The following is a 25,556-nucleotide window of genomic DNA, read 5'->3' as shown; positions in this document are numbered from 1 at the left end:
GTCGAGTTGCTAAAGTGTTGCCATGACCGCTTAATATAAGCAACTTGGTGCTTGTTTATTTAAAAAGTAACTTATAAAAATAGATACTCGTGGGTTGCAGCTTTTTAAAGCTTTTTTCCAAGATAATTTGTTATGTGATTAATCGCCTTTGGGACTTGTTTAATCAGTCTTTGTTGATTGTTTTTCTAGTTAAATTTGGCAACACTGCGAGACGCAGCTAATCGAAAATGTTCGCTTTAACAGCGCTTACGACTGATCGATAAACTCCATGGGCTCATAATGTCTGACGTGCAATTCATGTTGACAGTTCTAGCATGCTGAATTTAACACCACAAAGTAACTTCAATAAGCGATAATTTTGTAGTAGGAGCGAGGTTTCTGCAACCTTGCAGGCAATGTTGGGAAGCCAAGGGATTCAACCTGTCTCTCTGGTCTTCAATAACTCCAAGAACTGCTTTCTTCAGCTGTCATCAAACTTAGCCACTCATCTCTGTCTTCATGAGGTTCGTGTCTAGATAGCTGCTTTATAATACATGCCAATACTAGTCCGCCACTGTACTGTATGTTTATGTTCCATCATATGTAAAGTTCTGAATGTTTTAAGAGTCATGTATCACTAATGTGATGTCAGAACCAGATCCTGGAGCTGTCATGGGGTGTTTCTGCACCCGTGTTCCTCAGCTGGACCAGGTCCAGGTCTTCAGGTCCAGAGGAAAGAGTTGAGATCAGCAGACAGCTGGGAGAGAAACTTGGACTCAAGGAGGGAGAACAGGTTTGTTACTGGTTAAAGGATTAGTTCAGTTTCAAATAAAATTTTCCAGATAATTTAGTCACCCCCATGTCATCCAAGATGTTCATGTCCTTCTTTCTTCAGTCGAAAAAAAGAAATTAAGGTTTTTGATTAAAACATTCCAGGATTATTCTCCTTATAGTGGACTTCAATGGCCTCCAAACAGTTGAAGGTCAAAATAACAGTTTCAGTGCAGCTTCAAAGGGCTTTAAACGATGAGGAATAAGGGTCTTATCTTATCTTATAAGGGTCTTAAAACGATCGGTCATTTTCGAAAAAAAAATACAACTGTATATGCTTTATATAAACAAATGATCGCCTTCCAAGTGGTTCCGCCAAAACTGAACTTTCGTATTCTTCAAAAAGCTTACACTGTATGTCCTACGTTTTCCTTATTTTACTTACGGAAAAAATGGAACTGGTGCTGCGTTCGTTCCGTAAGTAGAGTAGGGTGTCGGAAATACAGTGTAAGCTTTTTGAAGAATACGAAAGTGCGGTTTTGGCAGAACCACTTGGAAAGCGAACATTTGTGTTTATAAAGCATATACAGTTGTATTTTTTTCGAAAATAATCAATCGTTTTGCTAGATAAGACCCTTATTCCTCATCTGGTATCGTTTAAAGCTGCGCTGAAACTGTAATTTTGACCTTCAACTGTTTGGAGGCCATTGAAGTCCACTATAAGGAGAATAATCCTGAAATGTTTTCATCAAAAACCTTAATTTCTTTTTGACTGAAGAAAGAAGGCATGAACATCTTGGATGACATGGGGGTGAGTAAATTATCTGGAAATTTTTATTTGAAAGTGAACTAATCCTTTAAGATATGTTGCATACGTCCAAGAAGTGATTTGTTGGAGCGTGGCTGTAGATATTGGTTCTCAACCAGGCCCCGGGGCCCGCAATGGGGCCTCAAGATTATTTTAAATAAGACAATTCAAGCACAATAAAAGACAATAAAACAACTAAAAATTAAGATATGTCATATTTTATTTCAGTTTTGTATGGAAAAACCTGTATATCAAAGTCCCTTTAAGACAAGTCATTTCACTCGGCGGCCATCTTTGAAACGCCTCTCGGGCATCCTGGGCTGATCCTGGGCATCATGCCCTATCTCTTTGAATGGGGAAACATCAAATTCTTCAAAACTGTTCGCCAACCTTACCTTGAAATGTAATTTCATATTTGAAATCACCAATGAAATCTGACAACGGCTGTCTTATAAATGTTTTATCCAAACGCTCGAATCATGACAAAAAAACTGTATTTTTTTAGGCTGGATCAAGCTAATGCGCATGCGCAGACCTAAATGCGCGTCTCTTCTGCCATGTTTCAGAGGCGCGCGTCTTGACAGTTTCTATAGAAACCGGTGCTTCTAACGGCTGCTGCAGTGACGCGATGACTTTACCAGTCGGCGATTGGCTCTTATTTAGAAGGCGGGACTTATTCCACCATATTGCGCGTTACACTTTCTCCCATTCAAAACAATACGAGTGACACGTCTTGTGTTATTCTATAGTCTTTGTATATATGCCTAATTTTAAAAGTGTGATTTGTAGACCTGGAAAAGCCATGCAGATTAACTCCATGGGCATTTTTTATATATTTTATAAATATACATTCTAGTTATGCCAAGCTCTAAAATATTCTAACAGGTATAAATTGTCAGTAAAAATCCTAATCCATAATCCTTATCAATTTAATTAATGAACAACTGGAAAAGTCATGAGGCCTTTGAATATTGCTATGGACAATGAGGGGCCTTGGAGTCAAAAAGATTGAGAACCACTGATCTAGATACATGTAACATGGTTGTGATGTGTTTTAGGGCTATCTGCGGCCATGTCATCAGGTGCAGTCAGTGCAGCAGGTGTTCGTAGAGCCTCTGTCTCCGGATGACTGGGAGATCCTGGTGAGCCACAGTGGAATCAGTTACCTCTGTCTTCAGTCCCTCGCAGATGTTATAGCGATATATGTCCATTATGATGCATATAAATAGAAATTACACATCTTTCAAAGCCTACTTGAAATCTAAATGGACCATATTTTCTTTCATAATACACATTACTGGCTCGATTTTGGTATGAAACGTCAACATTTATTGACCCAATCAATTCCATGCTGGATAAAAAAGGTCTCATCCTATATTTGTTCTCATTGAATACACTTTTTTACTTTATACAAATACATTAGATCAAGTAAAATGTGTTGTGAATGTCTTTTCAGTCAAAAATTTGATTGAACTTTGTTCCAGGAGCTGCACAGCATTGCTCTGGAGCAGCGACTCCTGGATCAGATCCGAGTGGTCTTCAGTGATGGTGTGTTCCCTGTATGGGTGGACCAGCATACTGTCATCTATATCAGGATAGGTCAGGCAGCCCTATTTTAAAAGTCTGTCATGTTGAAGTTGTCGTTGGGAATGAACTGATTCTTTTACACTAATATTTTATTTTTAGCATCCCTGTCTCCATCTGTTCCTTACGGCCGGCTGGAGCAGTTCACTGAGCTCATTGTCTCCCCAAAACTACATCCAGGAAATGAACAACTACAACAAACTCAATCAGTGGAGCCAAGCCAACATCTGCAACACCAGAACGTTGATGTCACATCTTCCTCCAGCTCAATCGTCCATCGGGAACCCCTCGGTGATCATCTGGAGAGTCCGAATGAAGGCCATTGGGGAGGTATAGCTGATCTGAAAAGCTTGGTTAGATACCTGTTTACAAGAGGATTTGAGCCTTCAAAAGAAAATCTTGCAGTTCCTACAATTCCCACCATCCTGAAAGACTGTATCCTCAGAACATGTGGAACCCCTCCTAGCTCTGTCAGCCATTTAGGCTCATGTCACGGAGATGTTCATATACTGCCATGGAACCTGCAAGACCAAGAGAACTGGAATCCAGGGCAGTCTGCCTTAACATACGGTAGACTTTCAAAGATCCTTTCTCCTAAAGAACTCAGGGAGAAAGTCAAGCAGGCCATGGAGAAGAAGAAAATCAGAGATGGACCTCACAAAGGGAATGACGCAGAGGAATGTAAGGAGAACGCTGTTGTGGTCAGGATGCTTTGTCACAATATTAAAAGGCTGCAGGAAGACCAGAAATTCAGTAAATGTGAAGAAATTTACTCTGGGAAGGTTTGGGTAAGTTATTACATTCAAGTTCAGTTATAATGTATCATAGAAATATTCTTTATTTTGTATTCAAACAATACAAACGCATGAAAAAAATAATAATATATGCTAATAAACAATATAGTACAGAAATATTGTGCATTCCTAGTTCAAATCTAGTTAAATTTTTTGTCGTTGTAGATCCCAAAGGTGCTGCAGAGGCGTTTAAGGATAGAGCCTCATTCGGCTGTGAGGATTCAGCCTTTGAAATCATTGCCAAGAGTAGCAGAAGCAGTCATGGTTCGACCAGTACAACCTTTGGTAAGTTTTTCTATAAGACTAATGCTTTATGTTGTCAGGTTATGAAAATATTGCATCATAAATTATTCCCTTTTTTGTTTGCAGGCAGAAAGTGAAAAAGAAGAAGATATTCAAACTGCATTCCTCAACTGGCTGCATGCTCAGAGTCATCAACCTTTGACCTGTCTGACAGGACGCTCTAATGTCATTCTCTTACCCTGTGCTGAAGGTGTGAGAAAGAACCATTAAAATGTATGTATTCGATCATAATACAATTATTACAGGCTGTTCTGGAATTTTCTCTCATCTCAGGAAAAGAAGAGTTTGTCTTGACTGTGCTAAAACCAGAGCAACAGCAAGAGGATGAGATGTTCTTTCTATCATCCAGTTTACTAAAGAAAACAGACGTGCAGGTATAAAGTCACATATCATTTTAAGAATTATTTTTTATTTTCTCAACAAACCAGCTCAATCTCTGTTTAGATTGTGAGAGAACCTCAAGATTCTGACCACAGTGGCTCTGATGATGATAATGAAGATCTGTATCTTGGCTTTCCTTCCCTCAGCTCTCTTGGGTATGTTTGTATTCTTTTTAAAAACAGGAAATACCAATGTGTTTTAATATTCATAGCAGAATTTACTTTCTGTTGAGTCAGTTGTTGTTTGTGATATTTGAATTTGTTTGCTCAGTGGGGTAGAGGACATCAGCAGGTCTGCTTTCGAGCACATCTCTCACGCTCTAATGGGAGGTCCTCTGTCGCGTGAGCTGCTCTCCACAGGACGTGGACTGAGGGGTGGAGCTCTGCTCATCACAGGCGCAAAGGTAACCTTCACACATGTATGATGTGGTCCTTTCAGAGTCAGATGTGGGATACTTCTACTTAATATTTTACAGTATTTTTTTTGCAGGTGTACGATTATCACCAGAGAACATTTATTAGGATCATATCGATAGGTTTGCTACTGTTCAAAAGTTTGTGGTTGGTAATATTTTCTAATGTTTTTAAAATAAGTCTCTCATGCTCACCAATGCTGCATTTTTTGGTTAAAATACAGTAAAAACAGTAATGTTGTAAAATATTATTACAATTTTAAAAAGTTTTCTATTTTAATATATTTTAAAGGTGCCTTAGAATCAAAAATTGAATTTACCTCGGCATAGTTGAATAACAAGAGTTCAGTACATGGAAAAGACATACGTTGAGTTACGTCAAACTCCATTGCTTCCTCCTTCTTATATAAATCTCATTTGTTTAAAAGACCTCTGGAAAACAGGCGAATCTCAACATAACACAGACTGTTATGTAATAGTCGGGATCATTAATATGTATGACCCCAGAATTTGCATATGCCAGCCCATGTTCAAGCATTACACAATGGCTGAACGTCTGGATGTGCACAGCTGAATTATCAGACTAGGTAAGCAAGCAAGGACAATAGCGAAAAATGGCAGATGGAGCGATAATAACTGACATGATCCATGATATCATGATATTTTTAGTGATATTTGTAAATTGTCTTTCTAAATGTTTCGTTAGCATGTTGCTAATGTACTGTTAAATGTGGTTAAATTTACCATCGTTTCTTACTGTATTCGCGGAGACAAGAGGCGTCGCTATTTCCATTATTAAACACTTGCAGTCTGTATAATTCATAAACACAACTTAATTCTTTGTAAATCTCTCCAACAGTGAAAAATTAGCCCGTTAGCCACAGAGCACAGCCTCACACTCATTCAGAATCAAATGTAAACTTCCAAATAAATACTATACTCGCATGATCCGAAGCAGGCATGAAGTATGCATGACGAACGTCTCGTAAAGATCCATTTGAGGGTTATATTAGCTGTGTGAACTTTGTTTATGCACTGTATAACTGCACTTATAGTCGAGAGCTTGGGAGGGCAGAGAGCAAGAGATTTAAAGGGGCCGCGCAGCCTGAATCGGCGCATAGTTAATGATGCCCCAAAATAGGCAGTTAAAAAAATTAAATAAAAAAATCTATGGGGTATTTTGAGCTGAAACTTCACAGACACATTCAGGGGACACCTTAGACTTATATTACATCTTTTGAAAGACGTTCTACGGCACCTTTAATATGTAATTTATTCCTGTGATGGCAAAGCTGAATTTTCAGCATCATCACTCCAGTCTTCAGTGTCACATCAGAAATCATTGTAATATGCTGATTTGCTGTTTAAGAATCATTTCTTATTATTATCAAAGTTAAAATTAGTTGCTGTTTAATATTTTTGTGGATACATGGTGAATTCTTTGATGATTAGAAAGTTCAAAAGAACATCATTTATTTCTAATAGAAATCTTTTGTAACATTATACATAAAAGGGTACTGTCATTTTTGATCACTTTAATGCATCCTAATTAAACATTAACTAGAAATTAACTAGTTAAACATTTCTGCATGAGTTGTTAGTTCAACTTCGGGTGGCGTTCGAAGAAGGAATTTTACATTGTTGAGTGGAGAAATGTAGCGATCGCTCCAAAATGTTTGGTCAAATTTTGTAACTTTTTTGGAAATTCAGATAACAATCAAGGTGTTGACTTTTATTGTGAAAAGAATGAATGAATGAATGAAAAGAGGATGTATGTGATGAATTTCCTGCTTTTCTCTGTAGGGCAGTGGAAAATCGTCTCTATCTAGAGCGCTGTGTCGAAAAGCCAGTGAAGAGCTGGATGCCCACATTCAAGTTGTGGACTGCAAGGCACTGAAAGGTAGGCAAGAAAATTAGACTGACCTGTTTTGCTATATATTCCAACTTAGATTATGTTTTTGTCTTTTATCAATCATATTTCTCGATATTATGAATGAATTTGTTAGGCAAGAGAGCAGACACAATCAGACAGAGGTTAGAAGAGGTTTTCGAGCAGGCAGTTTGGAGACAACCCTCAGTAGTCCTGCTGGATGACTTGGATCACTTGACCGGCGCTGCGACCTCACCTGAGCATGAGCATGGGCCAGAGGCCGTACTGCGGCAGCACATAGCACAGAGTAAGACATCATAACAGATGTGCCTGGCTCTACATACATCTCTGTGAGGAATCATCTGATGGGCATCTTTACTTTGCATGTTCTCCTCAGGTCTGAGGGATTTGGTAGATGAGATGGTGGTGCGCTCCAGCCTCATAGCTCTGATGGTCACAGCACAGAATGAGCATTCCCTTCATCAGACTCTGACTGCGGTGCAGGGTTCACACTTCTTCCAAAGCTTCTGCAAGATCCAAACACCAGATCAGGTGGGTTCATGAATCTAGGACTGTGCGATTAGGGTACAAAAATCTAATTGTGATTTTCCTGAGAAAAATTGCAATTGTGATTTGAAAAGTACCAGGTTTACTGTGCTAATAATAATTATTATTATTCCTTAATAAATATATTAAACAAAATAAACAAATTACTATTGTAATATTTGACTGTAAATAAAGTACTAAATATTTAAGAAAAAATAATGATGACAATAATTTTAATAAAAATATAAACAAAATTACTACTGTAATATTTCAATGTACAATAAAGTATTTAAGATTTTTTTAAAAAAAACATTAATATTACAATACTTATAATTATCGCTGTCTTATTTTCTTCATTTTTATACTAAGCTATATCTTAATTTCATGTTTATTAAGTTAATCATGCAGCTCTACTGCAATATAACAAACAATTTGGACTTGCATTCCCAGGTGGCTACAACGGTAACTATTTAGAAGAGAAATTCACTGTATTTGCTAAAGTTTGTGATGTTCCTCTTATTGAATCCTTGCCAAAACAAGTTGCAGTGTGGACCAGACTTTATACCTATAGCAGAAAGTCTGACTACACAAGACTAGTTTTATTCCTGTATGCTTTTTTTATTTGTTTTTTGAAGAAAAAAAAAAGACTAAAAGGATGGTTTCTCTTTATAGGCTCAAAGGGTTGAGATTCTGAGGTCTTTGACATTCAAAAAGAACTTCCAGGAGTGTCAAACTACTCTTGACCTGGACAGTGTTGCCAAAGAAACAGAGGGATTCATGGCACAAGACCTGAACCTGCTGCTCGAGAGGGCCATCCATGCCAACACTCTACACAGCAGAAACAATGGCAACTCTGAAGGCAAGTCTGAAGGCAAGTGCTTATATCTTTCTGTGATTCAGCTGTTTTTTGTTTTTTTTTAAATCTAAGCTTTCTGGTTAAACAGATTTGAGCTATAAGGACTTCAAACAGGCCCTTCAGGGCTTCACCCCACCCTCCCTCTGGGGGGCTCAGCTGCAGACTCCCACTGGGGCCGGCATGGAGCGTATTGGGGGACTTCATCAGGCACGTCAGCTCCTGATGGACATCATACTGCTGCCAGCTAAGGTATGACAGCTATTGTGCACAAAGTGTCTATTTCAGAGTAAGAAATAAAATACAAAAAAGATGTGAACATCCAAAACCCAAATTGGGCTCAGGTGAAGGACAAAAAGATAATAATAACTAAACAAAGAAAAATAATGTCCGCACACTGAATTTACAGCTTAAATTACAGCTTGTCCCTGATGAAGACCTGACTGGTAAAATGTTGCACTGTTTATAAATACATTTTGCAGGTTTAATTTCAGTGTGTAGACATTATTATTTTTTTGTTCATTTAAGTGTAAGACCAGCTTTTCCCAACTAAAAAATCCAGTTTATGTTTAGTTTAGAAGATTAGGTGAATCAACTAGACTGGTCACAAATCTGTGGCAAAGGGCAGTGTCAAACTTTAACATCTTCAGTCTGCTAGTAAAAAAAGAAAAAAATCTTAAGTCGTGGAATTGTTTTGATTCAAAACGTTTCAAGTTTGGCTCTGCTGTAGAGAATTTTTGTGACTGCATGTGTTGCTAACAAGCCAGGATGATAATAATGATCTATCTGTTCTCAAATCTTAGGACCAGTGTCATTAAAACAAAATAAACATTAACTGAAATAAAATGAAATATGAAATGACTAGCTGCCAAGGAAACATTTATCATTTTCATTTTATTTTACCAGAAATAGTTAAATCTAAATAATCTAAAACTATTAAATACAAATTAATAAAAACTATATAGACAGAAAAATGTGACATGAATGTTAAAAAATGACATAAACACAACAAAGTTACTAAAAGTTTTAATAAAAATTAAAGTTAAAACAAAAACAATTCTAAAATGAACAGAAAGTGTAATATTATATCAATGATACTAAAATATCACTGCTCAGGCCGTTTTTTAGTGTTATTTGAGACCCTAATAAATAGAATTGTTTAAACCCACTAATTCAAAATATTAATTCATCAATAAATTCATAAATACATTCAATAAACTGATTTCTACGACAGAAACCATTTACCAGTAGTCATAATGACTGGGACGGACATAGAGTTCACAGTTTTAACCAAAGATTTTCTATTATATATCCCTATTCATGTGTGGTTGAAGTAATAGTCTGATGTGTCATGTTGTGTTCAGTACCCGCTGCTCTTCTCCAGTCTGCCCTTGCGTCAGTGCTCCGGTGTGATGCTCTATGGAGCTCCTGGAACAGGCAAGACTTTACTGGCTGGAGCTGTGGCCAAAGAGAGTGGCATGAACTTCATCAGCATCAAGGTAAGGAAAAGTTTACATAAAGTATGTGTATTGACAAAATTCCAATGCACTGATGTATTGTGATGTGCTATGTGTTTCTCCAGGGTCCCGAACTCCTCAGCAAGTATATTGGTGCCAGTGAGCAGGCAGTTAGAGATGTGTTTCAGAGGTCTGTCTGAATGCTCTACTTTATGAAATAAAGTAGCAGTTTACTAGAGTCAAACAAATGTGTTAACAAATGTGTGCTTGTGTTGCTGCAGGGCTCAACAAGCTAAGCCGTGCATACTGTTCTTTGATGAGTTTGACTCTCTGGCCCCTCGAAGAGGACATGACAACACAGGGGTCACTGACCGTGTGGTTAATCAGCTACTTACTCAGCTGGACGGAGTGGAAGGACTGACAGGTACGTCAGGACTGAAGATCAAACGCTCACACTTTTATCTGGGGTCAACCTGAGTTTGATCCGTTTTTATCTGCTTCATGCTCTCAGTTTGTTGATCTGTGAGTAAATGGGTAGTTGACAAAATAAAATGTCCATGGACTGTTTTTTTTTTTTTTTTTTTAATTCAAAAAAAATTAGGTTAAGGTTTATATATATGCCACTGTTCAAAAGACTGGGGTTGGTAAGATTTTCTTTTTGAAAGAAGTCTCAATCATTACACCAGTCTTCAGTGTCACATGATCCTTCAGAAATCATTCGAATATGCTGATTTGGTGCTTATGAATCATTTCTCATAATTTTCTCAATGTTGAAAACAGTGCTGCTTAATATTTTTGTGGAAAGACGTTTTTCAGGATTCTTTGATGAATAGAAAGCTCAAAAGAACAGCATTTATTTGAAATAGAAAACTTGATTAGACTTTATTTAAAGTGTCTTAGTTACATTGTACTTACTCAGTTATATTAATTAACTACATGTACTTACTATAAAGTTACATTTAGGTTTTTAGGTTAGTTACTTGTAATTTTGCATAATTCACCTTAAAATGAATTGTTACCAAAATGTTTTTACTGTCACTTGATCAATTTAATGCATCCTTGCTTAATAAAAAATTATTCTTTTTTTTAATCAACCTTTTCAACGGTAGTGTATTTATATGATAAAGTCACCAAGTTTTTCCACCATTTTAAATCAACCTTTTGCTCATTAGTCCTGTAGTGACAACATAATTTTAAAAACATAAAAGTTATTCTAATAAAAACATTGTAATTATATTACAATTTAAAAAATAATAGTATATAAAACCACTGAACACTGTTAAAACTGCTTAATGTTTGCATGTAATGTTCATTCAAGGACAACTGTGAGAGGTTTCATTTTCTTGCTTTTAATTCTACTGTGGTTATTGCTTATACTGTAGCGACATCATCAATATCAGTAGATTAACTTAGATAAATTATCTTGCTACCATCTAATCCTAAATTTAAAAAAAAAAAAAAACAGTTTGTTTTTCCAATCACAAAAACACCAAGACACCTGAGACTGTAAAGCAAAGCCAATTGTTTGACTTCAGAATTGTTGTTCAAGGTTGTTGTGAAATATCTGGGGTGTTTTTTTTTTTTATATTTAAAAGATTACATTATTGTATTTGTGAGATCTTTAAAATCACTGCATAGTTTCTTTTTCCAGGGGTGTATGTGTTGGCTGCCACCAGTCGGCCTGACCTGATTGATCCTGCTCTCTTAAGACCTGGGCGACTGGACAAGTCTCTCTACTGCCCTCCTCCTGATCGGGTCAGCATGTTGTTTTGGCGCACATCAGTTTAACATCTTTACACCTAAAAGATCTACAATATTAATTCACTGATACGTATATGTCCTTCAGGAGGCACGGCTGGAGATCCTTAGGGCTTTGACTCATTCTGTGCCACTGGCTGCAGATGTGGACTTGGAGCAGATTGCTGTGGCAACAGAGCTGTTCACTGGAGCCGACCTGAAGGCCCTTCTCTATAACGCCCAGCTAGAAGCGATCCATAGCAGCCTGGGGCCCAACCTTCTTCATGTATGTTACACACAAACTCAAACATTGACCCATACATTTACAAACCTAATCACATGGTTAGTGGTTGACCTACATGGGTTTTTCAGTGGCGGATGTCCATATCTAAAGACCAGTGGTCAACATATACACTAATGTTCAAAAGATTGGGGTTGGTAAGATTTTGAAATGTTTTCGAAAGAAGACTCATATGCCCAAAATACAGTAATATTGCAAAATATTATTATGAATTAGTTAAAGCAACTGCTATTACGAATTATTACAAATTAGTTAAATATATTATATTTTAAAATGTAATTTATTCCTGTGATGGCAAAGCTGAATTTTCAGCATCATTACTCCAGTCTTCAGTGTCACATGATACTTCAGAAATCATTCTAATATGCTGATTTGGTGTTCAAGAAACTTTTCTTATTACTATCAAAGTGGAAAACAGTTGTGAAAAAAAGTGTTAATTTCAGTGTTCAAAAATGAAATCAACACTGATAATCTCAAAATGCTCCGATATCATCTGAATAACTGGCCTGGTCAATATACGAGTCTATAACTACCCTAGATATAGAAATGATATAAAAAGTAGTCAGTACATCATGGCTTAATTTACAGACTCTCTCTGCTGTTTTAAAGGATTTGGGCTCAGGGTCAGACAGTGATGTCAGCCTCTCCTCCCTGATCTTCCTGAACCATAGCAGCGGGTCAGATGACTCAGCTGGGGAGGGGGACGCAGGGCTGGAGCACTCTATGGTTCTGCTGGACCCCAGTGAACTCCCACCTGAGGACCCACGTCACAACATCTGGCGCCTTTACTTCGGTAGCTCCTTTGAGTCTGAACTGGATAACCAGTCTCTGTCTGAATTGGTGAGATTTACAAATACAGAAATTTACAAATGTTATATTTACAAATAATTCATTATATTACATTCCAACTACTATGATTTCATACTTTTGGGCTTCTTATGAGACTGTCACATTCTGTTCTGTTTATTCTGCTCCCAGAATTCTCAGTGCCTGTCTGGACCCAATTCTACCGCCCCCGACCTGACAGGGGCATCAATGAGGGATCCAAGCTCCTGTCATGCCCCTGTTTTTATGTCCTGTCTGCAAGAAGGCTTTCAGGAACTGACCCATGAGCAGTCTGAACGCCTCCGAGCAGAAGTCAGCACTGTTAAGAATAGTTACCGCAAAAACACGGTCAGTTACCTTCCTCGTACATTGTCCATCTATCCATTTATCAATTTAAATAACTAGTTTTCCTGTCTATCCATCATTATATCCATGTAGTTTACCTATTCATCCATCATCTATTTATCCATTCATTCTATCTAATTTTCCAATTAATCCATTCATTCTTCCATCCATTCATTCATCCATCTAGTTTTTACCCTACTTCCATCCAGTATTATCTAATTTTCCCATCCATTCATTCAGTTTTCCAATCATTGCTATATCCCTCGTTTCCCTACCCATCTATCATCCATCCATCCATCCATCCACAAATCTATTCATGATTCTATCTATAGTTTTTCTATCCATCCATCATTCTATCTAGTTTTCCCATCCATCCACCCATCCATGATTCTATGTTTAGTTTTTCCATCCATCCATGATTCTATCTATATATTTTTCCCATCCATCCATGATTCTATCTGTATAGTTTTCCCATCCATCCATGATTCTATCTGTATAGTTGTCCCATCCACCCATCCATGATTCTATCTTTAGTTTTCCCATCCATTCATCCATCCATCCATCCACAATTCTATCTATATAGTTTTCCCATCCATCCATGATTCTATCTATATAGTTTTCCCATCCATCCATCCATCCATCCATCCATCCATCCATCCATCCACGATTTTATCAATATAGTTTTTCCCATCCATCCATCCATCCATCCATGATTCTATCTATATAGTTTTCCCATCCATCCATAATTCTATCTATATAGTTTTCCCATCCATCCATCCATCCATCCATCCACGATTTTATCTATATAGTTTTTCCATCCATCTATCCATGATTCTATCTATATAGTTTTCCCATCCATCCATCCATGATTCTATCTTTAGTTTTCCCATCCATCCATGATTCTATCATATAGTTTTCCCATCCATCCATCCATCCTTGATTCTATCTTTAGTTTTCCATCCATCCATGATTCTATCTAGTTGTCCAATCCATCCATCCATCCAAGATTATATTTATATAGTTGTCCCATCCACCCACCCATGATTCTATCTTTAGTTTTCCATCCATCCATGATTCTATCTATATAGTTTTCCCATCCATCCATCCATCCATCCATCCATCCACGATTCTATCTATATAGTTTTCCCATCCATCCATGATTCTCTCTTTAGTTTTCCCATCCATCCATCCACGATTCTATCTATATAGTTTTCCCATCCATCCACCCATCCATGATTCTATCTTTAGTTTTCCATCCATCTATGATTCTATCTATATAGTTGTCCAATCCATCCATCCATCCATGATTCTATCTATATAGTTTTCCCATCCATCCATCCATCCATCCATCCATCCATCCATCCATCCACGATTCTATCTATATAGTTTTCCCATCCATCCATCCATCCATCCATCCACGATTCTATCTATATAGTTTTCCCATCCATCCACCCATCCATGATTCTATCTTTAGTTTTCCATCCATCCATGATTCTATCTTTAGTTTTCCACCCATCCATGATTCTATCTTTAGTTTTCCATCCATCCATGATTCTATCTATATAGTTGTCCAATCCATCCATCCATCCATGATTCTATTTATATAGTTGTCCCATCCACCCATCCATGATTCTATCTTTAGTTTTCCATCCATCCATGATTCTATCTATTTAGTTGTCCAATCCAACCATCCATCCATGATTCTATCTATATAGTTGTCCAATCCAACCATCCATCCATGATTCTATTTATATAGTTGTCCCATCCACCCATCCATGATTCTATCTTTAGTTTTCCCATCCATCCATGATTCTATCTATATTTTTCCCATCCATCCATCCATGATTCTATCTTTAGTTTTCCCATCCATCCATAATTCTATCTATATAGTGGTCCCATCCATCCATCCATGTTTCTATTTATATAGTTGTCCCATCCACCTACCCATGATTCTATCTATATAGTTGTCCCATCCATCCATCCATCCATCCATCCATGTTTCTATCTTTAGTTTTCCCATCCATCCATGATTCTATCTATATAGTTGTCCCATCCATCCATCCATGTTTCTATCTTTAGTTTTCCCATCCATCCATGATTCTATCTATATAGTTGTCCCATCCACCCATCCATGATTCTATCTTTAGTTTTCCATCCATCCATGATTCTATCTATTTAGTTGTCCAATCCAACCATCCATCCATGATTCTATTTATATAGTTGTCCCATCCACCCATCCATGATTCTATCTTTAGTTTTCCCATCAATCCATGATTCTATCTATATTTTTCCCATCCATCCATCCATGATTCTATCTTTAGTTTTCCCATCCATCCATGATTCTATCTATATAGTTGTCCCATCCATCCATCCATGTTTCTATTTATATAGTTGTCCCATCCACCCATCCATGATTCTATCTTTAGTTTTCCCATCCATTCATCCATCCATCCATCCATCCATCCATCCATCCACAATTCTATCTATATAGTTTTCCCATCCATCCATCCATCCATGATTCTATCTTTAGTTTTCCCATCCATCCATGATTCTATCTATATAGTTTTCCCATCCATCTATCCATCCATCCATGATTCTATCTATATAGTTTTCCCATCCATCCATCTAGTTTTTCCCAGGCATCCATCATTCCATCTACCTAGTTTTCTAGCCATACATGATTTTATTTATAGTTTTCTCATTCATTCATCCATGATTCTAGATATATAGTTTTCCCATCCACCCATATATCCAGAAGACTGTGTTGGAGTGTGTATCTGCTCAGTAGATGAGATCTGCTGCTCTTCTGTGTTCATAGGATGAATCATCTCTGGTGCAAGCTGGCCCCAGTAAGCCTGGCTCTCTCATATGCCAAACTCACCTGACCACTGCTTTGGCTAACACTAGAGCATCTGTCAGCAGAGAAGACTGGAGGAGATACACTGAACTGTGAGTTCACTGTTTTTTCACATTTCACAAACACACTTTCACTCAAATAAACCACCTGAAATATACTGTAACCACGTTCACACCACTGCATTGCTGAATCACATATTTGTGTTGGTTTTCACCTTCTGTTATGCAGATATGAGTCTTTCGGAGCCTCAAACGAAGGCAAGAGAACTGCTTCGTTTAAAGCCGGTCAGCGGGTGACCTTGGCGTAATGAGAGCCTTGGATAAATTAATACAGCTCAGGGCATTAGAAAGCAAATTTTTTTGCTGAGATTTTGATGTGTGTTACTGTCGACTGGTGTCACACATTCTGGGCTTTTCTACTTTTCGCCTCAAGAGCAAATGTATACTTACAATGTTTTCATGCTAAGTAGAGGGATTGAGGAAATTGACTTGAATTCAGTAGCACTGAAAAAATAATTTAAAGATAATTTTCAAGTGACATGTTTGCTAAATTTGCTTAGCTGCTTTCGCAATATAATCTAAAGAAAACAAATGTGTATATATGCATTAAATATTTAATTAAAGAACTTTTTAATAAATGACAATTCTTCTTGTAATTGTGATGCCTGTATAATTTCTCCAGTGGCTAAGAAACATTGTACATGCTGAGTATATGGATGGATGGATGGATGGATGGATGGATGGATGGATGGATGGATGGATGGATGGATGGATGGATGGGAAAACTAGATAGATAGAATCATGGATGGATGGATGGATGGGTATATCCAAAAGTAAATACCAACAGAAAAATATAATTAATTTGAATGCTAGTTAGTGTTTTTATGTGACAACGTTGTTGCTGTTTCCCTAGTATCCCTATCAAGATAATTACCATAACCAGTTGGTGGCAGTATATTCCTACTATCCAAAAGCCAATTGTTGTGTTGAAAAGTCCTACATGGATACTTTTCAATCTGTATTCAAAGACCTGTGTGTCCTTCTCTTTTTAGAAGAGAATAATCTTTTATTTAATCAACCGTGAATGCCTCCGGGTTATTCTGAGGATAACTGACATCTGCAGACCCCCAGGATCTGAGTTCTCCTAAATTGAATTTTTTCATACTCTGCTATATTCCCCCTTAGAACTTGCCTTGGAGCTACAACTGTCTCTGTACCTTTGATTATCATTAATTTTCCCAGTACGTTCTCAGTTTTGTGCTCACGTGTGAACTAGATATCCCTCTCACAAATCGTTAAGCTGAATCCAGAGATGCCGCAAGACGCACCATGGCCTTTACATACACAGCCTGATGCAGCAGTTTCTGCTGAGGTAAATATAGACAGCCTTTGTTCTGGCCCCTGCTGTTAGTATTGTATGGGCTTACGCGAAGGACCGTGGAAGGGAGCGTGGAAGGCCCATTGAACCATATCTCAGCCACAACAGAATGAATACAAGTGACATCATGGGACTAGAATAGAATAAGTCGTGGTACTGGCATCATGGAAAAAATAAAATGAGACAAGCAAAATTGCTCTCAGCAGGGTGCATCAGTTCAGTCTGTAGATACAGCCTTTATTATACACTCAAGATAGTATCACATCAGTATCAAGTATAATTCTATATTAACAAATTGTGATTTAAATTCTCTAAGTACAACATTAACATAAAGGATAAACAGTTAAGATGCCTTGTTTCCAAAGAATTTGGAAAGCTAGCTGGTCCTCCTGTTTTTCCTCAGTTTGATCCTGCCTCAAGCTGCTTATTGAAGCAAACATCCAAAATCTGCCTTCCCAGATCTGGCCTACATCTACCACGAGTGGTATGATGATCTGGCCACATGTGGCACGGAATGATGGCACTCGGGTGGGCCGTTCCCGTTTGCCAGATCTGAGCCACAAGCAGGCCATAGCAATGCCACATGTCAACCAAGGGCAAAGAAATAAACCAGAACTGGGCCTTATCTGAGCCACAAATTTTTTATATATTATTTCTAGAATCATCTTAGCATTAACAAGCTGAATCACTTAAGGAAAGAAAAGAGCAGAAAAAAGGAAACGGAAACACAAGAGCTACAACTGACTTCAGCCACAGCCTTAGATGAAATCAACTGAAGATAAAAGAAGACATTAAATCTTTCCAGATCTCAGCAGAGGGGGATTAAACAACTCCACAAACAGCATTATAGCTTCAAATATTCCTATAGACTTTATTTCATTCATCCACAGAAGTTCTTATTGAGAATTAACAGAATTTGTTTCATTTGAAGTCACCATACTTCATTGGCATTTCCATTAGTTGGGCCCTTAACTCATCATATGTTTGTCTTCTCTGACTGCTATGACAGTGTTTGTCAAACACATTTGCAGTAGCAAAGAAAGCTAAAATGTGATCGAATTATGATTTTTAGTTATTGATGTTTTTATAATCATTGTGAAATAGCAGAATCATTGATGTTATTTGAGTGTTATAATGTTGTATCATTAATATATTTGAATTACAAATTCTGTTGTGATCACACCGTATTGCTGAAATCAGTTGAAAGACTGAAGATAAAAAAAGACATGAGCAGAAAACAGTAAACTACAAGGACTAACACAGATATGAGCAATCAGTTTATGAATCTCAACAATGGTGACAACAAAATATTCAGTCATTTACAATCAGATCAACTCTGGACCACACAAAAGCTAATGAAAGATAGTACAAAAAACACAGCAAAAAAATAAATAAAATAAAAGCAAATAGTTAGAATTAATGAAAATAATAGGACAATTCAGCTGGATAATTTATTCATGCTATAATGCATGCTGGGAGTTTTGCACTATTGTTCCCACCATGCATTGCGGCATGACACTTTTGATTGTCATCTTTGCTGAGATTTATGTGCTGATTCTTGATGTCTTTGTGTTTCATCTTTGTGTTTTTTTAATCTTCTGATTGGTTTTGTTCCATTATAAGATTTCAGTGACGGTTAGTTTCGTTCCTTTATGAGATCTCAATGACTGTCAGTTTTGTTTTATTACGGGATTTCAATGACGGTCGGTTTGTTCCTTTAGTCCAGGTGAAAAAATACTATAGTAAATACTATAGTGCTTTTGAACCATAGTAAATTGTAATATACTGTATATATTATAGTATTTACAACACTTTGTTAATGAATACTACGGCATAGTATTAACAATATTGAATTGATAAAATGTAATAAATACTGTAGTATACTTTAGTTTTTACTACAGTAAAACTGTAGTGTATATTTTAGTATAATATACCCTGTAGTTGTAGAAAACAGTACAGTATTGGGTAAAGTAATTTGTTTATATTTCTATAGTTGTTTTGTTACCACAGCAACTATAGAATCTATACATAGCAACTATAGTTCCATTACAAGATTTCAAAGACAGTCAGGTTTATTCAGTTATGAGATTTCAATGATGGTCGGTTTTGTCCCATTCTAAGATTTTAAAGACAGTCGATTTTGTTCTTTTACGAGATTTAAATAATGGCAGTTTTTTTCTTTTATTACAAGATTTCAATGCCACTTGGCGTTAACGTTCCCTTAGCGTTATCATAATATTAAGGGAATGTTAAAATAATGTTAGAATAATGTTAGGGGAACGTTAGAATAATGTTAGAATAACATTAGGGGAACATTAAAATAACATTTTAATAACATTAGGGGAATGTTAGAATAATGTTTGGGGAATGTTAGAATAACACTAGGAGAACAGTAGAATAACATTATAATAACATTAGGGGAACGTTAAAATAACTATAATAACATTAGGGAATGTTAAAATAAGTTAAAGGAACGTTATAATAACGTTAGGGGAATGTTAGAATAACGTTAGGAGAACATAAGCTTTACGTTATAGGAATGTTAAAATAAGGTTAGGGGAACATTAAAATAACATTAGGGAAACGTTAAAATACTGTTAGAATAATGTTAGGGGAATGTTAGAATAACATTATAATAACATTAGGGGAATGTTAAAATAACGTTAAAATAATGTTAGGGGAATGTTAGAATAACATTAGGGGAACATTAGAATAATGTTAGGGGAACATTAGAATAAAGTTAGAATAACGTTAGGGGAATGTTAGAAAAACGTTAGGAGAACGTAAGCATTACATTATAGGAATGTTAAAATAACGTCAGGGGAATGTTAGAATAACGTTATAATAACATTAGGGGAACGTTAAAATAATGCTAGAATAACGCTACAATAACATTATAATAACATTAGGGGAATGTTAAAATAATGTTAGAATAACGTTAGGGGAATGTTAGAATAACGTTATTATAACATTCCCCATAACTGGACAAAACTGATTGAAAACGAAAACCGACTATCATTGAAATCTTGTAACTGATCAAAACCAACGATCATTGAAATCTTGTAATGAAACAAAAGCCGACTGTCTTAGAAATCTCGTAATAGAACAAAGAAACAAAACTCACCATCTTTGAAATTTCATAACAGAACAAAACCAACTGACACTGAAAACTAACCTTCATTGAGATCTTGTAACCGAGCAACACCGACCGTCACTGAAATCTCATAAAGGAACTAAATTGACAGTCATTGAGATCCTTTAATGAAACAAAACTGACAGTTATTGAAATCTCACAATCCAGCAAAACCGACCATTTTTAAATCTCATAATCCAGCAAAACTGTCATTGAAATTTCATAACCAAATAAAACCGACCGCCACTAAAATTGTGTTACTGAACAAAACCGACCATCATTGAAATCTTGTTATGGATCAAAATCAACTGTCATTAAAATCTTGTAAAAGAACAAAACATACCATATAGAGATCTCGTAACTGGACAAAAATGACTGACAATGAAAACCGACCGTCACTGAAGTCTCATTAAGGAACAAAACTGACCGTCATTGAGATCTCATAACTGAATAAAACCGGCTATCATTAAAATCTCGTAACGAAATAAAGTTTGAAGTCACCGGTATGGAGGTAAGCGCCTGCTATAGTTGGGCTCCTGACCCTTGACATTTTTAACTTAGTTTTCTCCAAATGATGTAACTGTATTTATAAAGAACAATTGTTACAAAAAAAAAAAAAAATGAAATAAAATAAAAAATCTCATCAAATGATTTAGTTGATTTCATCATCTTCATACAGTAGCCATATTCACTGTTCTTTTAACACTGTATACCACTGACATTTGACAGTAAAATAACGCCATACACTTACCTTTCACACTGTTTACCTGTAGCTCTATAATGCTGCATAAAATCCTGTCCTACTTTGATATTTTGAAAGGTTTTGTCATTATGCAAAAATTATTCAGCCAGGGTCACAGACACACACAGACATCAAGATTCAGCATATGAACCTCAACAATGGTGACAACATTTTCAGATAAACACATTGTCTCTGAGCATCACAAAACAAGCTACTAAAGTCACAAAGATTTTTGTTTATTGTCACCATTGTTGAAGTTCATACACTGATTCATGATGTCTGTGTGAGTCTGAAAAACACTCCCACATAGAAGGCGACGTTTTCAAAACCTTGTGCAACGTTTCCTAAAAGTTCTCTAAAGGTGATGAATATTCCGAACCTTTACAGAACATTAGGGATGTTCCTAAAATGTTCTCTTTTGATAATGAAAGTGCTGCATTTCAACGTTCCATTTTGGTTATTCTACAGTGAAAAAAGAACATTACAAAGAGGACATTAACAGAACGTTCCCCCACGGTTCTCTGTTGGTCATTTAATAATGTTCCCGATATGACATTAGGGGGACGTTCTATTTTGGTTATTTTATGGTCGCGCGAGAATGTTAAGAAGAGGACATTTGGGAAGTTAACAGAACGTCCAATAGTAATAGTCCCCTAAACATTCCCAGAACCTCCTGAATGTTCCCTGAAGGTCCACCAAATAACGTCCCCCAAACCTTAAAATAATTCCACATTGTGACCATCTCTGAATGTTCTGGGAATGTTACCAGGTGACAGGTTACCCCGCTTGAAATTTTACGTTCCCAGAACATTGTCAGAATGTCCCCACTGGTATTAAGGACGTTGTCTAACATTCCCAGTACGTTCAGAGATGGTCACAATGTGGAGTTCTTTTAAGGTTTGTTCTGTTAACTTCCCAAATGTCCTCTTCGTAACGTTCTCACATGACCATAACCAAAATAGAACATCCCCCTAAACTCAAATCAGGAACGTTATTAAATGACCATGAGGACCATGTGGGAATGTTCAGTTAATGTCCCAAATATCTTCTTATGTGGCCATAAAATTAACCAAAATAGAACGTCCTCCTAAAGTCATATATAAGGAACCTTGAACTGTAGCACTTTCATTACCAAAAGAGGACGTTTTAGGAACATCCCTAATGTTCTGTAAAGGTTCGGAATTTTCGTCACCTTTAGAGAACTTTTAGGCAACCTTGCGCAAGGTCACGAGAACGTCGCCTTCTACGTGGGTTTATAGAAAATAATAAAGTCACCGTTATGGAGGTGAGCGTTTGCTTTAGATGAGCTCTTGATTCTTGACATTTTAACATTTGATTTTCTCTGGCAGCTTTAATTGTGTTTTCAAAACATGCTTGTTACAGCAAAAATTATAGGAGAAATTCTGATCGGATGAATTTGGTTATTTAATGATGGTTATTCAAACATCATGGGGTGTTATGATTCATTGATTCTCTCCAGAGACTAAATTCTGAGGGGTGGTTTCCCGGACAGAGATTAAGCCTAGTGCTAGAATAAAATGGCCCTTTAAACCAGATAAAACGAAATTTGCTTTCTCTGTCATGGTTTAAAATAGTCCTAGACTTAGTCTTGTCCAGAGTTTAATAAGCTGATTTCCTGGAGGAAGACTAGAGTGAATCCAGGACTAAACTGAGGCTTAAATTAAACCTACCAGGAGGCAGGTTTAACTTCAGTGTTCAAAGAAGACATATTACTTATATAGATATTGATATACACTGTGTATTATATAAATATATATATATATATATTATTTTTTTTATTATTTATTTATTTTATTTTTTTTGATGCTGTTCACTTTTAACACCATTGTTTCTGGTTCAAATGTGATTTGCTTCATGTTAAATTGACTTGAAATGGTTACTAGAACTCACTTGTTTTCATTTTGAAACAACATGCTTCAGTAAAGTAACCCAATCAAACTGGACTTTCACTTTCCATCATGCTTTGCACCAGGCTGAATTGGAAGAGTAAATGTTGAAAAAGTGTTATTTTATGCATTATGCTTTTTAGAAAGATGAGAATATGGAGAGACTTCTTATTGTTTAATGTTCTATTATGTACGTTTTTGTTATGTGTGTTTTTTGAAGTTTAGTGAAGTGAATTCCAGGCATTTCTCTTTTTTCACAGCTGATGTATTTTGCTTGCTTTAAAAGAACTCTCTCTTGTTTAGTAAAGTGTTTTTTCTTTTGTTTTTGTTTTTTGGATTGCAGTCTTTTTCTGCTGCCATTGTTTTCTTTGGATTTGCTTCTCAGTTCCATGCAATTTTAAGTTTTTCTTGGTTCATTCCATGTTTTCTAGGCAACCTCTCTCATGCTAGTTCAGATTAGCACAGTTGGTTTTAAATTAATCTAGTTTATTTTAATTCAGGACTCCATAGTCCAGGTTTTAGTAAACTGTACTTAATCTGCATTTCAGAAAGCCATTTTTAAGACACGATTAACTAGATTAAGGCCTATCCTGGCTTAATTTAAACCCTGTCCGGGAAACCGCCCCTGATTAACTGTCAGTTTTGCATTAATTAATGGTTCAATTTATTTATTTAAATTCATTATGTAGACAGAGACTTAAGCAATGTCTTTTAGACTCACACAGACATCATGAATCAGAACCTCAACAATAGTGACACTAAACAAAAATCGATTTTGTGACTTTAGTAGCTTGTTTTGTGACGCTCAGAGTCAATCTGTTTATCTGAAAATTTTTTCACCATTGTTGAGGTTCATATGCTGAATCTTGAGTGAATAATAACACTCTATGACAATAGAATAATCAATAATGAGCAAACAAATCTGTTTGATCAGATTTCTTTTGGTAACAAATGTATTTTAGAAACACAGTTACAACAAATGGAGAAAAATTAAAGTTAAAATGTCAAGGGTCAGGACACCAACTAAAGCAAGCGCTTACCTCCATAACGGTGACATTTATACATTTTGATAAAACAACACCTCATTAAGAAGTTTGTAATAATGGTAACTTCAAACTAATATTTTGTAGCCTATAAAACATCAACATCTAACCTGTCATCTGGTAACGTTCCCAGAACGTTCAGAGACGGTCACGATGTGGTGGAGTTCTTTTAAGGTTTGGGGGACGTTATTTGGTGGACCTTCAGGGAACATTCAAGACGTTCTTGGAATGTTTAGGGGACTACAAATGTCCTCTTTGTAACGTTCTCGCACGACTATAAAATGACCAAAAAAGAACGTCCCCCTAAACTCATATCGGGAACGTTATTAAATGACCAATAGAGGACCGTGTGGGAACGTTCTGTTAATGTCGCAAATGTCCTCTTTGCATTCTTATGCGACCATAAAATAATCAAATTTGACTGCACCACTTTCGTTACCAAAAGAGTGTTTTTTTAGGAACGTCCCTAAATTTTCTGTAAAGGTTCGGAATTTTCGTCACCTTTAGAGAACTTTTAGGGAACGTTTTTGTCATTTTATTAATACATTAGACGTCATTTATAGTAAAGCCACAGTGAACTGAATCACTGCAATCACTCATTGTTCCATTTCTTCATTTAAATGGAGAAAACTAAATATAGCGTTTTTTTTTGTTTGTTTTTTTTTTTTGTTTGTTTTTTGTTTTTTTTGAGAAATAATGAAGTTGTTCCATTTGCGAAATAGGCCGGTTAGCTCAGTTGGTTAGAGCGTGGTGCTAATAACGCCAAGGTCGCGGGTTCGATCCCCGTACGGGTCAGGTTCGTTTTTCCCTATCCATGCAGTTTGTGAAATTCTACTCTAGTCAGTATATTATGTGTAAATATATATGTACATGTATGACAGTGATGTTAAAAGTTTAAATGTTAATATTACCAACTTGAAAGTAGTTGGTCTGGTCTTGTAGGCCTATGTCAAAATGGCACAGGCTTTTTTGAAGAATTTTTGAAAGTGGGCTTCCCCTAACAACTATCTACTGACATATATTCACTGCCTATTTACAAGCCCTGACATTCTTTATTTTAGTGTAAATTAGTGTATCTAGTTAATTTAGTGTATCTAAATGATAGACAAGCAGTGGTTTAAGATATCCAGGTGAAGTTTCAACCCACTTACAAACATACAGATCCATAATGTGTTCTAAATATTTATGGTTCTCCTTTTTTTGTCAGGTTTTTTTTTTTTTTTTTTTTGCCCACAAGACCAGCATCCCAGAGACTCTTATATGTTGTAGATGAACCTGCTGCATATACACACTATTTAGTGTTCAGTAAAATGAGGGCCTGTTGACAAGACAAACTTTAGTTGTCCTCTTGCACAAGTTCATCTGAGCCTTCCACTTCTCCCTTTGTCCAGGTTAAATCCAGTTTACTTTCATATACAGACAGTAGTGTACACATTCATGGTATAGCCTTCATCTATCAACAGAGAGCAGTACAATTAACTCTTTCCCTGCCATTGACAATTTTCCATCAAGACAATGCTTCCCCACCACT

The 25,556-nt window shown here is 36.4% G+C and overlaps 1 protein-coding gene and 1 non-coding gene across 3 annotated transcripts; both read left to right on the top strand.

The window, feature by feature from the left end:
- The first annotated feature begins 59 nt into the window (after window positions 1-59).
- Window positions 60-16,449, top strand: pex1 (peroxisomal biogenesis factor 1). 2 transcript variants are annotated; one of them, XM_067411599.1, is made up of 24 exons: window positions 60-503; window positions 632-772; window positions 2,617-2,700; window positions 3,043-3,157; window positions 3,245-3,930; window positions 4,102-4,221; window positions 4,306-4,429; window positions 4,513-4,613; window positions 4,684-4,775; window positions 4,891-5,023; window positions 6,836-6,932; window positions 7,039-7,209; window positions 7,300-7,454; window positions 8,121-8,307; window positions 8,393-8,553; window positions 9,666-9,800; window positions 9,884-9,948; window positions 10,040-10,182; window positions 11,410-11,513; window positions 11,605-11,781; window positions 12,406-12,636; window positions 12,775-12,969; window positions 15,785-15,915; window positions 16,052-16,449. In XM_067411599.1, exons 1-24 carry the CDS (start codon window positions 396-398, stop codon window positions 16,128-16,130), a joined length of 3,735 nt encoding a protein of 1,244 aa, XP_067267700.1. In that variant the 5' UTR covers window positions 60-395; the 3' UTR covers window positions 16,131-16,449. The 2 variants fall into 2 exon arrangements, with proteins under 2 accessions (XP_067267700.1, XP_067267701.1); XM_067411600.1 differs by lacking the exon at window positions 2,617-2,700.
- Window positions 16,450-24,746: 8,297 nt separating this feature from the next.
- Window positions 24,747-24,820, top strand: trnai-aau (transfer RNA isoleucine (anticodon AAU)). Its single transcript has one exon. It is a non-coding gene; the product is annotated as a tRNA-Ile (tRNA).
- The last annotated feature ends 736 nt before the right edge of the window (window positions 24,821-25,556 follow it).

The sequence above is a fragment of the Chanodichthys erythropterus genome, chromosome 15 (assembly GCF_024489055.1).
Source record: "Chanodichthys erythropterus isolate Z2021 chromosome 15, ASM2448905v1, whole genome shotgun sequence".
In the NCBI taxonomy this organism is placed as follows: domain Eukaryota; kingdom Metazoa; phylum Chordata; class Actinopteri; order Cypriniformes; family Xenocyprididae; genus Chanodichthys; species Chanodichthys erythropterus.
This window is presented reverse-complemented; position numbering and strand designations above follow the sequence as displayed.

Excerpts from the sequence above, each read along its gene's own strand:
- pex1 (XM_067411599.1), top strand. The coding sequence starts at position 396 with ATGTTGGGAAGCCAAGGGATTCAACCTGTCTCTCTGGTCTTCAATAAC. Across the intron at positions 4,776-4,890 it reads CCTTCCCTCAGCTCTCTTGG|TGGGGTAGAGGACATCAGCA; the intron begins GTATGTTTGTAT and ends TTGTTTGCTCAG. Across the intron at positions 8,308-8,392 it reads AAACAATGGCAACTCTGAAG|ATTTGAGCTATAAGGACTTC; the intron begins GCAAGTCTGAAG and ends CTGGTTAAACAG.